This window comes from Trichechus manatus, unplaced genomic scaffold (genome assembly GCF_000243295.1).
Source record: "Trichechus manatus latirostris isolate Lorelei unplaced genomic scaffold, TriManLat1.0 scaffold00105, whole genome shotgun sequence".
Lineage (NCBI taxonomy): Eukaryota > Metazoa > Chordata > Mammalia > Sirenia > Trichechidae > Trichechus > Trichechus manatus.
The window spans coordinates 347,615-362,164 of record NW_004444041.1 but is presented as its reverse complement, the minus strand read 5'-3'; the positions used below and the strand labels follow the sequence as shown (position 1 = coordinate 362,164).

The following is a 14,550-nucleotide window of genomic DNA, read 5'->3' as shown; positions in this document are numbered from 1 at the left end:
AGTTCTAGTCTGTCCCACAGGGTCACTATGAGTCAGAACTGACTCGATGGCAATAGGTTGGTCTCTGCGCAGTAGAGGGCAGTGGTACTGCAGTGGTAGAATTCTCACCTCTCATACAGGAGATCTGGGTTTGCTAACAGAAAGGTTGGAGGTTTGGGTTCACCCAGAAGCACCTCAGAAGAAAGGCCTACTAATCTATTTCCAAAAAATCAGTCTACTCTGACACACATGGCATTGTCAGGAGTTGGAATCAACTTGACTGCAACTGGTTTTTCAGTCATGTCGTTGTTGTTAGTTGCCATCGAGTTGGTTTCACTCATGGGGACCCCACGTGTGCAGAGTAGAACTGCTCCGTAGACTTTCAAGTTTGTGACCTTTCAGAAGCACACTGCCAGGCCTGTCTTTTGAAGCACCTCTGAGTAAGTTCGAACCACCAACCTTCTGGCTAGTAGTCAAGTGCTTAGCCGTTTGTGTCACCCAGGTACTCCAAGTTTAGTGTAGTCTAGGTTTTTCCATTTCTTGGTTCACGACAAATTTCTCAGGTTACTAGACGTTGTGTAAGCTCTGAATATCAAAGATATTCTTATAATAGAGCAGATTTGTCTCTTCTAGCACTTTTCAACCAGTATACTGCCTTTTCTATTTCTATTAATTTACAAATTTGTTAACCAGTTCAATCAAATGCCTATTTCATGTATGTTTGAATTTCATATGCCTGGCATGTATTGAATGTTCAATGCCATGTACATTAAAGGCTCACTTTGTCCTTCTGATCCAGCTTTACATCTTCTTTTTATAGACTTGGTTTGACAGCTTACAAAATAAAAAGGTTTGTCTACAGATTAATTTTTACATACTCACAACAACTTTTGTATATGTCCTATGAACACAAGCCAGCTATTTAATCTGGCATTCAAATAGGAGAAATAGTCATCTATTGCAATACTGGATGAAAACTTCAATATTAGCTTGTTGTATTATGATATATTATTTACAAGACTTTCAAAAGTAATCTTGATTATATGCAATTTTCACTCATACTGACATTAGAACTAACACGATGTTACTCCACTGTATTTCTTTACCTCTTGAGAAGTATATTTTACCTTTCAATTCAGTGAACTAAGAAAGAATTCATTACACAGAACACCCAGTAGACAGACTCTTTAATATGACACGTTTTGCATGGGAGAGGACACCGGACTGCAGGTATATATGCTCCTTACCAGGGAGATGTGTGCAGCCCCTAGTGGAGTTATTTTACCAGACGCAAGGCTAGGCCTTCTGCCAAAACTAAAAATACGGTCCCCCTCAGAGAATGAAATTGGAAAGAATGAAATGAAAATGTAACGGATGAGAAGAGTCAACTGTAAGGATTAACTCAACCCAAAAGATAGTCAGTAAAGAGTTTTAGACGCACCAAGAAACCAATTGTGGTTACCTAGGGTCAATCCCAGACATGACTAGATTGCTGTATTTATGTTTTTAAAATAAAAATAATGAACTGTATAATACCTGGTCTGAATCAAGATAGGGATGATTTCCATGGCATCTGTCAAAGTGAAATTTCAACTGTATTCTACAGAGAAGATGCCCTGACCATAAATAAAAATGGTTTGCTAAGTGGGAAGGTGACACAGTGAAAACAGACACATCACCTCACAGTGGCCAACAGTCACATCCAGCAATACTCCATATTGCTTCTTTTCTACTTTTATGCCCACTAAGCAACCTTCTTAACATAATTTGGTTTTTCACTGAGCAAGCGTTCCTCAATAGGGAACTATTAGCCACGGGGACTTTAAGCAAGATAACCCTTAACTTACAGGACTGCTCCCTGGAATGCAAGCTATTATATCCATATATATTTTCAAAAAGCCAGGGGAGGAGGGTGGGTAGTACTGCCCCTCAGTTGAGAACCACTGCTGCAGTTTTCAATCCATTTTGATGGTTATTATTAATATTAATGAAAATCAATGAACATGCACTCTAATAAGCATACTTCCAAGTATAATAACCAAGAATTTATGAGCTGGTAAATCAGTGATAAGACCAAGGCACTGCTCCTCTGAAGCCCTGCATGAGAGGCCAGGAGGCCTTTTCCAAACTAGGGCCTTCAGGCTAACCATGCATATTTTCAAACTGCAAGGCGACTCCTCAGTTTTCATTAGTTTTCAAGTAGATTTATATAGGTATGAGTGGTGAAGAGCTTGGCTGCTAACTAAAAGGTTGGCAGTTCCAATCCACCAGCCACTCCCTGGAAACCGTATGGAGCAGTTCTACTCTGTCCTATAGGGTTGCTGTGAATCAGAATCAACTCAACAGCAACAGGTTTGGTTTGGTTTTGCTAAAGCTATTTTCAAAAGATGGTCAGATTATTTTACCCAACCAGCATCTCACCTCATAGCATTCACAGTAGTTTTTAAGACACCCTGATCGTTTGCAATTACATCCTTTGCTGTGACGTCGATCTGATTCCCCTTCCTTTCCTTTGCCTATTTTAGGCTTAAAGGCTTCTGGATTTCTGTCAAGGCATGCCTATCAAAAAAGATAAAATACCAACAGACATTAAATCACAGTAGATTAAATTTAAGCACTGCAAAGGGAATTAATTTTTTTCTTACTAAAACAATTAAGTACTTCAAAAGACAGGTGAAATTAGAAAAATTTATCAGTTAAATCAAATAAAAAATAATCACCTTTATTGCTTTTTGCCTTTCATTTTCATGTTCCAAATTGTTATAACAATTAGTACAATTGCAGTTGTTGCAAAATTCACCATTTGCAAAGCAATCACAATATCTGAAATATAAAAATCAGCATAAAGTAAAAACCGATAGCACAATCAAACCTAGAAACTGATTTAATAGCATTATATTATGGTAAAACATTTTAGAAATAAACTCAGAGCTACCTGGTTAGACCTATTGTCAACCACATACTAAGGCTCAAAATTTAAGTCATTAGCTCCTAGAATTTCAGCCTACAAACTTGTTCAACTAGTAACAGCTATCAACACAAGAGGTTATGTGATTTTATGTGTCCACAAATTAAGTTACTTCAAAATCATTAAAAAAGAAAAACACTGGCTGTATTTTATTAGTAAAATCCGCTCACTTGAACTACAATTGTGCTTCTTTAGATGCTAAACCCCCTTTTCATTTAACTGTTTCATGTCAAATCTCTTAGTTCAGTATTAATAGGCAAATTAATCATCTGACAATTTTTAAAACTATTCAGAGCATCACCTCACTTAAGAGACCACATACAAGCATCATAAGTAAAATAAAACTTACCATTAAAGGCAGAGATTATGTCTGTCTCATTCTGCTGTATCCCTAACCCCTTATGTACAGCAAAGATTCAAATTATTTCTTTCTGAATGAAAGAGTCTTTTTATACTGCCTGGTGGCGTAGTGGTTAAGAGCTATGGCTGCTAACCAAAAGGTCAGCCATTCAAATCCACCAGGCGCTCCTTGGAAACTCTATGGGGCATTTCTACTCTGTCCTGTAGGGTTGCTGTGAGTCAAAATTGACTTGATGGCAATAGGTTTGTTTTTTTTGGTATATGTATTCAAACATTTACTTGTATATTTATTTAAATTACTTAGACTTATGAAATTATCTGTTAACTTTTTTAGTTAACTCCATTTGTCTTTAAAATCATTTCCAGTTATATTAAATGAGCAAACAATAGCAAAAACACTTACAATTTCAAACACAGCGATTTTGTGCAGTTACAGGGCTTTCTGGGTCGGCTGGCAGACTCTGATGGGATTATGCTATACAGACACACACATAAAAGATATACATTTTAATCAATTAAATGTAGCCATTTAAAACAGGAAAGTCTCCAATCTGTGAATTCTTCCTAAAATAAAGCTTTAACAAATATATCTATCTCTAGTAAAAGTCTGTTATGTTGTTCCATTTACATTAAGTTCAAAGGCAAGTTGTAAGATGAAAAGAGAGGTAGGGAGCCAAGATATAGAATAATAATAACGAATAGCTACTAAAGAACATTCTACAAATAATCTCCATTTTGAGAAAACAAAACTGAAATTTGTTCAAAGCTCCTGGAATCCAACTGTAAAAGATAATAAGGAGAGAAGGGTATGTGGGGGAGGAATTTGGGGAGTGGGGCTAGGCTAATTCCATGTAAATTAACTAAGCACTGACTCTAAGCTGATATTGCAAAAAAAGCAACTGACAGACTTAAAAAAACAACAACAAACGAACAAAAAGCAAAGACCTAACACAACAATTTAAAAAAATATTCAGGACTCTAAGAAAAAGAGAGAGAATAATAAAATGAATATGGCAAAATTGGTGAACAGTGTGTAAAGGGTATTTGGGAGTTCTCTGACTATTACTGTAACTTTTCTGTAAGTCTGAAGTGTTTCAAAATAGAATGTACTTTAGAGGCATGCTCTTATGCTTTGAGGGGAAAAAAGATCAAATAGGATGTATTTTGAAATACATATTTTATGCTGCAATGAAGCTGATACAACAACTTAATTTACATGTTTTCAAAATACTCACCCATTGAATGGAAGCCTTGCCTGGGTCTGGATACTAGATGTTCCAGTAAAGTTAGAGTTGCTTGCTATAGACACATATGAAGATTGCTGTAGCTACGTGTAAAGAAAGGCAATTAGACCATACTTGCAAAATGGACAATACTCTCAGATATAATGATCAGTAAGAAGTATAAATTCACCTGCTAAAACAGGGGAAACACAATGGAGAATTTCATATAAACACACTATACCTCACAGAGCTCTTTTAAAGACCCAAATAAATAGTAGAGGTGGAAAAAAAAAAAAAAGTGAACATTTTAAAGTACTACTTGATTCAAATGTAAGAAACCATTTTATAGAATTACAGGAAATTTTAGATGCATGCCCTGAAAGTACTGTAATAACTTTCATTAGCTGGACGAACGCAAGGGGCCTACTTACAAATAGAATAGGTACTACACTGATCATTCATCACATTACAGATCATAGAAAATGAGAAGTTACATGTGCAATAGTTAAGTTTCTATCTTATGCTAATTTTTAAAAGATGTTAATGATAAAAATACTAAAAGTTAATTTTTTATCAGAAGCCCTATAACATACTCAAAAGTATATTCCACTGAAGTACACAAATGGGTTTGTTTCCCTCTCTTATAATCTGAGATGATCAATAAAACTGCTTAGAACATGGTCTAATATGCTTGATCCTTACATAACAAAGAAAACTTCTGTTTCCTATAAGCAGCACTCCCCCGTCAAAGCCAGGCTGTTGGATAATACATGGCACTGACTCTAAAGATGGCCAGATGAGAGTCTCTGGACAGAGCAGTGAAGCTATTTCACCTGGAAATGCATCACACAGTCTGTTTTCCAAGATCAAATCAGTGGCAGCATGTTCATGTGTGAGGGAGAGATTATATTACAGCCACAGTCTCTTCTAAATTCATCTGGACTCTGCTGATTTTAACTTCAACCTATTTTCTCTTAAGCCTGCATAATCTTGCCCTCTCACCAAGCTACCCTGACCTCCAAACTGTCTGACTTATATATCTGACTTGTGCTGTATATTTCTAAATGCTAAAGATACACAGAAGCTTTAGCAAACTTCTTCAGATCTTAGAAAGAATCATTTTAATACTGAGTCAGATGCTTTTTTTGAGTAGTCTCAGAATATGGTAATTCTAGACTTCTTAGCATCCCTAGGGGGTGCAAATGGTTACATTTTTGACTACTAACTGAAAGGTTGGCTGTTAGAACCCACCAGAGGCTCCTTGGAAGAAAAGTCTGGCAAGCTGCTTCCAGAAAGTCACAGCCTTGAAATCCCTACGGAATGCAATTCTACTCTGCAACACATGGGGTCTCCATGAGTCAGAATCAACTCGATGGCAACTCGTTTGGTTTTTTTTTTTTAAAGACTTCTTGGACCTAATTATCCTTTATGAAATGGAATGACTTAATTTTTCCACATACCTGAGTAACATACTGAGCCGGAAGCACTGCATAACCCACATTCCCTGTTCCTGGAGCTGGTGCCAGCACAGTGCCTGGTGGAAGGTTAGTGAGGTTTGGCTGGATTTGTGGCAGTGGTGTGGCAGGCATGATAAGCCGTTGCTGTGGCTGGCTAGTAGTAACTATTTGTGAGGTTGGATTGATTGGTTTTGGAACAACCTAAAAAAATGGGAAGTATATCAGTGATTACAAAAACAAATTTTAAAACTGCTCAATTCAGTATAAATCTCTTGCACCTAAATCTGAACTTTCAATTTTTAAGAGTAAATTGCTTGGGAGAGATTGAGGAAAGGAAGTTATGTGATACTCACTTGTTTGACAGTCTGCGCTGGGACAATTGGAACTGACATCCGCACTGGGGTTGCATTAACAACCACTGGCTTTGCTTTAAGAAGGAAAAAAAAAGCTCTATGAAATAATTCCAACTAAATTTCTATGAAAAGTTATAATCCTCATGAAACCACAAGACACAAAGTATTTGTCTGGTTAGCTAATGAGCAAATACAGTATTTACAAAAGGCAGTATTTGAAACACTTAAGAATACTTTAGCTCTCCCAAGTTATCCTCATGAAAGAGCTTCTTTCCTATTTTGAGTAATATTCAATCAGGATAGTTACCTTTCAAAATTCCTTAACCTATATACCAGAGAACTTATAATCTAAAGTAGTTATAGTCTATCTACTTTATGAGGGAGTATTTGTAGGCTCAAGACATACTACTGAAAGTACTTTAATCTGTATTCAGATGACATACACATTCACTATTAAATCCAGCCAAATGAAATACTGTATAAATAGAAGGACTGCCATTCATGAACTTGAGTATCAACATCATTCTATACTATTTCTAACTGCTGTGAATCTATTTAAACCCGACAAAAAAATTTATTATTCTAGTATAATTCAATATTTACAGAACCTACAGAAAGGCAGCATAGCATAAAGGTTAATATGGGCTCTGAAGCCATAAGACCCTGGGGGTTTAAAACCCAGTTCTGCCACTTTCTAACTACATAAACTCTCTTTGCTTATTCCCCCATCTGCAGTATGGGGATGATAACAGTATCTCTCATAAGTAGATGTAGTATGTGAAAATCGATTAGAGCAGTACCTAACAACTAGTAAGTGTTCAATAAATGCCACCTGACATTATTGTTGCTGTTACTGTTACATAAATGCATTGTGGACATTGTTCCAGTGAACTAAAGTACATGACATCTGCCCTCAAGGAGATTACAATCTAGTAGGGTAGATTAGGCAAGTACCCGAATAAGAAAAATACCATTAAAGAAGATAAACAAAGTGCTGTGGGGATCCACAGGAGAGAGAACATACATCTGAGACACCCAGAGGATGGGAATCTGGAAAGAGTGCACGGAGGACATAGTGTCTGCAATGGGCCCTAACAAACAGGCAGGCTGCAGAGACGGCACACAGACTGGAGGAGGGTATTCCGGGCAGAGATAGAAGCATGAAAAATGGAAGTTTGATGCAGGGAAGTAGCAAGGCATATTCACAAAACACTGATCAACAGACCAGTTTGGCTAGAACATAGGGTTAAAGTAGGCAAACAGGCGAAAAGGCACATTGTAGTTGTTTTGTTGAGGACCTTGAATGTTAGGGTAGAAATCTGTATTTTAATTTGGTAGACGATGAGAAGTTTCTGAAGGTTTTTAAGTACAGATATATTATTAGAACAGCACAGAAAGAAATTATATTTGGCAGTAGTGTGTAAAACAGAATGGTACTTCAAGAAACAAGACAAATCAAAAGAGTATCACATTAGTTGGGGCCAAAAATGAGGATCTAATCTAGGGTGACAGCAAGGGGAATGAAAAGGAGAGAGCAGATGCAAGAGACACAGTGGAGGCGAAAGGAACTTGACTTATCAACCAAATGAATGGTAGGAATTGTAGGATAAGGGCAGAAAAAGTGTAAGTCATCACAAAGCTTTCAAGCAAATGGATAAACGACAGTTACCAGAACTAAAAATTCAGGGATGAGCTGATATGAAGGGAAGATGAAAGCTGATGTGGAAAAATGCTATGATGGAATTCAGGAGAGAGACTGGCACTAGATCTAGGTTTGGACCAAAAGAACTGCCATATTTTACACTGACTGCAACCATTTCCACAGCCTAAGGGAGGGATTTAAGAAGATAGCAAGCACATCTCTTCAGATTTTATTTATGCAAAGGTAAGCCTGGTCTGAAAGACAGAGGTTGACATAATGCTATTTAGACTGCTCTAAATAATAAAAGAAAAATACTAGACTTTCTTGGATAGAAAGACTGCTACAAAATTAACATTATTTTTGACTTGGTGGGAATGGAGGTGCTGATGGCTGGAGACAAAAAGTTGAAAGTCCTGGAAGAAGAGAATATTAGAGAAAGGGTACTCTGAAAAGGGAGCAGGCCCCTGCAGCAAGGTAACAAGAGACAGGTGGGAGGGGGAAAGTGGGAGACCTCCAAAAAGAGTGCAGGATTAGACAGTAGTGGTGGTTGCACAACTCTGTGAATATACTAAAAACCACTGAATTGTACACTTTAAAAGGGTGAGTTTCATGGTACGTGAATTGTATCTCAACAAAGTTGTTAAAAAAAAAAGAGTATATGGCCATGGGTTGTAGGAAAAGTGACATCTGGCACATGATTTGAAATTGTTTCCAGTTCTGTTTTGATTTTCCTGTTACCCTCAAGCTTTAGTCAAATATTAACACTCTTGGCTGGTCTCAGCAATACTTTAAGGAATTAAAAGGTGAGCCTGAATTCATGCTTGGGGCAAAGGAGAGTGGACTCTCTTCTCCTTGGAGGGGAGATGGTGGACACCCTTCCAACAGCAACAATTTTGAAGTGAGAGCAATAGCCAGAGGAATCTAAGAACCTCCTGGTGGTTCTGAGAAATAAAGGTGAAGGGATATGACCTGCCCTCAGTCACACAAATAGTGGACTCATGATTCCTGGATAATAAGGAAAGAGTACTAGCCCTCCCCTTTCCTACACACACACACAAAGCTAGAAAACTTGGGAACTCCCTAGGTTTACATAGGTTCAGTATCTGTACGCTGAGTTTTAACTGAAGCCTGAGGAATGGAAAAAATATAAAATGAAGTGGTCACAAAACACACACTATAAAATACCTAGGGAAGGGGGAGGTGTCATATTGATGTTATATAACTATGTCCACATCTATATTTCTCCTCCTCCTTACCTTAGAGAACATTTTCACATTACTAACTACTGCAGTTTCCATAGAAGCTAGTAGCATAATCTTTTAACCTTTTGTCTTAAACAATTCTTACAACAGGAATTCTGCACAATGCTTTGGAAACAGCCTCCTCCCAAGCTTCAGAATTCATATCTACAAGAGTTTGAGGCTTTTTAATTTCTTAAATTTATTCTCTCCCTCACCAAGATGGTAGATTACATTCTGAAGAGGCTAACCAAGCACTCTTCCGCGCCCTTCTACTTGTTGCCAGCTATCAAGCCAGCAATTAATATGGTAGACCCTTTGAACACTTTTTTTTGGTGGGGGAGGGGTGTACAAGATAAGCCCAATTCCCTTTGGCATTTAAATAAATCCCTCATAGAAAGTCAGGCTCTTAGAAAGACATAGTAATACTTTTGATGAATTAGAGCAAATATTTAGTGTCTCTCTGATAAAAATTTTAAAATTAACTCATTATTTTTGTGAAATAATATATACCTAGATCCTTTAGGAGACAGGAGGGAAAGACCAAAAGAAAAATACAGGCTGATAATAAAGGAAATCACATATGTAGTATGTGTATGTGTGTAAGTGAGAAGAAGATACAGAGAGAGGGTGATGAGGAAGGTAGAGAAATGGAGGGGAAAACAGAGTAGGAAAGGTGAAGGTGAAAAGCAAAAAGGAAGAGGCAAGAGAGCAAAAGGTGGAGCAAGGGGTTGCCAGGAGGCAAAGAGAAGCAGAGAGGTAGTAAGAGGCAGATAGATATAAAGTTGTAAAAGAAGGCACCAGGAAATACACACAATACAATTATGAAATGCCCAGTCCATTCCTCTACTCTTCCTGGACCTTCTTATCTTTTCTACTTATACCAAAGACTTAATTCTTGCTAACCAGTCAGTGTTAACATCACACTGGAAGCAGAGACTCAGCATACTATGTAAACAGAAACACACACACATATAAAATACAACCAGCTGTATGTAATGACTGCTTTCTAATCACTATGACACCTAATACAATGGACTTTCTAGCACCTCTCTTAGTACCCCGCTAAGTTTAAGTACTGGGGAGAATATAAAACTTGACTCCCTTAGTCAGCAGTAAGCAAGCTTCATTCTTCCTCTCAGTAAGAACACTATGATAAGAGTCTCTTCCAAAATCCATTTAAAGAGGAATTAGAAACCATAATTACTTGCTATGTCTAATTTTAACAGAATATACGCTAACATACTGTTTCTCTCACGCCTCCTCCATTTTCGCCCTTCAGTAATTTTTTTTAAAAAAAAGGGTTTTCTTTTTTACCCTTCCACAGTTTCCCTCAGGTGAATTAGCTATCAGCAACAGATAGCTCCACACCCCTGAACTCTTAATAAAAACAGAAAAGTAACCAACTGGCCTTTAATTCTTTTATTTACTTCTAGTAAACAATAAACCATTCACATGCCATTGACTGCTTTTAGACATCGCTGGAACAGACAGCAGTCTTCCAAGGGAAAAATTATGGTCTAACCTGTAAACTACCACATTCTGATAGTATCCTGATCTTTTCACATCATTTAATTTTTTAAAAAGTAGACAACTATGGCAAAAGTTTATGTGTGTGTGTCTGTGTACTAGGTGGGAGGAAGCGTTAAACGCAAACACAGAAAAGGGTGGGACTACCAACAGGAATATCCTTTAGGAAAAAATACAACTGAGCCAAAAGAATAGGGCATTTTAATCACCTACTACTAGCGGTTATAGATTAAAAATAAGTAAAGGATGAATGTAATATGAAGTTCTTGTTTATCATTTACACCTTCCTACTTATTTCAACTGACCAAGACAAATAAACTTGCTTAATCTAGAAGTATCCCATCTAAGATCATTACCATAAATGGTAGGTTTTAAACCAACAATAAAATGGCTAACCACATACTGATGGGGAATTATGATTATCGGGTATTACAGCACACTGTGTACCAACTTCTAACAGAAGGAAAATACCATACTTATATACAACTATGACTCTATTTCACTGCCTTCTGCAACAGCTGCTGCTTCAAACTCTCAGCTGAAATGCCACACTTAATCAGGATTTCAGCAAGAAAAGGACCAAAATTCTTTAATAATGTTAAAAACATTAATTATTGTTGGGAAAAAAAAAAAAGTTACTAACCTTGCTGAAGAGGCTGAGTGTTTGTACTGGGGTTCTGACTAACTGGCTGGGTTGAGCTACTGGCTGTTGTGGCAGTAACAAGTCGGACATAATGAAACTTGCTTCCAGGCACTTGAATCTGCTGAACATTGGGAGCAGTTGCCAGAGGAATAATTGTCTTAAATTGTGATGTGCTCACGCCTCCAACAGTGATGGTCTGCACAGCTGATTTCACTGCCTATTAAACAATACAACATTGCTATCATTCATCTGGGATTTAACTTTCCTACTCTTTTTTACTTATGACAACTGCTCAAGTGAGAAAGTGTGTTCCTCTATTTCATCAAAAGCTGCTGAAAGGAACAACCTGTTCAAAGAGAAATGAAAAGAGTAGTAATGAACACAGGAGTGAAGTCAAAATTTACGAGTTCTACCTTCCATCTCTAGCAGTTAACTTCCTTGATATTCCAGGTCATACGACTTGCTATGAATAAATTATTACTAAATTTACAAAAACTTATGTTTTTTTTTTTATTATTAGTTAAAACTGATAAGACAAGGATTGTTTTAAATCTCCCACTGTTAAGCCCCATATTCAACATAGAAAAGATACACAAATTTGGTTTTATTGCTACCCACCAAATTAACTAACAAATTTTATATTCACATGTCCTAGAAGAAAAAGTTCCCCCACACGAAAGCCCATCTTACATCCTTATTAAGTCTAGTTAATTCTGAATGGTTTGTAATACTCCCCAGGTACAAATGTACCCACTAACATACGGACAGGGGGCCAACTTCAGTCCAAAATTACCTTGATTTTAGTCATCTAAGGAACTAACTATATTTGGGTAAATCAGATCTGAGTCAAAACATTCATTTTAATCATTTTTAATGCTTTCCCTCAGTCAGAAAGCAATCTGACTTCCCAGACAGCTAAATGAAACATGAAAGGTAGTCTTTGACATGTCTCCAAATTTGATGTTTAGCCAATATACAACAGAATGACTGACATACAAAATAAAGGTACAGACAGCTTCTCTAACTGGTTCTATAGTATTATTTTACAAAAGAATTAAGTTCCTATCTATTCCTCAAAATACCTTCATGCTAAAAGACAATTAATATATGATTGAGAAAATCTATATTTACTACGTGGATATAAATTTTTAAAAAGAAAAATTCTGAAGAATATATTTTAATAAAAATTCAAGAAAAAAATAAGGAATGCCACTGAGTTTGGAACCTCTACAAGCAATAGCCAAAGCAGATTACTTTAATATAAAATAATTCACATATTATTATTAGGTCCCATTGCCACCGAGTTGATTTTGACTCATAGCGACCCTACGAGAGAGCAGAACTGCCCTATAGGGTTTCCAAGGCTGTAATCTTTACAGAAGCAGACTGCCACGTCTTTCTCCCATGGAGCTGCTGGTGGGTTTGAACCACTGACTTTCAGTGAGCAGTGGTGCACTTTAACCACTGCACCACCAAAAGCACCAAAAAGCAGATTCAAAATAAAGATAAAAAATAACAACAGCCACAGCAGTCAGTGAGTTAAATGAAAATAGAAGATTGAGAAAAGGATAAAATGTGTACATATGGAACCTACTGAAAACCAAGCAAACCTATGAGACAAATAAGTGTAATGGTGTATGAGACATAGTCCTTGATACATCAGCTGAAAATGAGGAAAAAATACTACCTTAAGAAATAAGGTGCCTCCAAATGCATAAAAATATTAGTTTATTAGTGATTACCAGGGGCTGCAGAAGGGGGAAATGGGGAGTTATTACTTAAAGGGTACTGAGTTTCTGTTTAGGGGGATGGAAAACATTTGAAAATGGATAGTGATGATGATGAATGTAATTAATGTCACTGAAACATACACTTAAAAACGGTTAAAACAGCAAACCAAACCCGTTGCCATTGACTTGATTCTGACTCACAGTGACCCTACAGGACAGAGTAGAGCTGCCCCATAAGGTTTCCAAGGAGCAGCTTGATGGATTCCAACTGCTGACCTTTTGGTTAGCAGCCAAGCTCTTAACCACTGCGCCACCAAGGATCCATGTATCTTACCACAATTAAAAAAAGAAGAAATAAGGAAGGAAATAAGGTACCTCAAACAATAATTCCATTTATTGGGTATTGAATATGTATAGAGGACAATGCTAACTCTATGTAAGATTATCTGATATAAATCTAACAATCACATTATGAGGCAGGTATACCAGGTATGGACCCTGGGTGGCGCAAATGGTTAAGCGCTGGGCTACTAACCAAAAGGTTAGCAGTTCAAATCCCAGAGGCATCTCAGAAGAAAGGACTGACAATCTACTTTTGAAAGATCACAGTCACTGAAAACCCTATGGAGTGCAATTCTACTCTGACATACCTAGGGTCACCATGAGTCCAAACTGAGTGGCTAGCAGCTGGTGTAGTTTTTTGAGTTTATAGTAGGTACAACATGGCTGGAGCCATACCACCTGGGCTGGTTTAGGTACGTTTGCATGCTATTCTTTTTTCATCTCTTTACTTTCAACTTTCCTGTATCCTAAACTTTAAACTATGACTTATACATGTCATTTTTAATCACGATATAATTCTTCTACATATAATTAATTTAGGGCTACTATTGTACTACTTCCTATTTGTCCGACTTGTCCTATGTTCATTTTTCTTTCCTTTCTTGCCTTCTTTTGGATTAAATAATTTATTATTTTGTTTTCTCCTCTATTAGTTTGTTATTTTTACATTGTTATTATTCTTTTACTGGTTACCCTAGAGATTACAATGTACTATGTAGGAATATAAATTAGTAGTTTATATACAACCCATACAATGAAAGAACCACAGAACACTAACACCATTTATCCTTGTCCTGTCTTTGTGCTACTGTTATCAAGTATTTTACAGTAATTTTACATATAATGTAAACTCCACAAAATACTTATTTAGAAATAACTACAAATTTACCCTTTCTGTCCTTCCTGTATCTCTGTGCTTCCATTTGGGATCATTGTCCTTATTCTTGAAGAACTTACTATAGGATTTCCTTAAGTGCAGGCCTGCTGATGAGAAATTCTCCCCACGTTGTTTCTCCAAAAGTGTCTAAACCTCTTTTTATCTGTATTTAACCTGTTGTTAAACTCATCTTCTACATTCTTAACCT

The 14,550-nt window shown here is 36.9% G+C and overlaps 1 protein-coding gene across 7 annotated transcripts in view; it reads right to left on the bottom strand.

Annotated features, from left to right (window-relative positions):
• LIN54 (lin-54 DREAM MuvB core complex component) overlaps positions 1-14,550 on the bottom strand; it is a 96,750-nt gene that overhangs the window by 11,541 nt on the left and 70,659 nt on the right. For all 7 annotated transcript variants that reach the window (XM_004383092.2, XM_023737573.1, XM_023737572.1 and 4 more), the window contains 7 exons: positions 11,394-11,610; positions 6,341-6,414; positions 5,991-6,188; positions 4,543-4,634; positions 3,711-3,782; positions 2,700-2,802; positions 2,401-2,538 (listed from right to left, as the gene is read on the bottom strand). In XM_004383092.2, the coding sequence (XP_004383149.1) occupies positions 2,401-2,538; positions 2,700-2,802; positions 3,711-3,782; positions 4,543-4,634; positions 5,991-6,188; positions 6,341-6,414; positions 11,394-11,610 (894 nt within the window). The remainder of the gene's footprint in view (positions 1-2,400; positions 2,539-2,699; positions 2,803-3,710; positions 3,783-4,542; positions 4,635-5,990; positions 6,189-6,340; positions 6,415-11,393; positions 11,611-14,550) is intronic.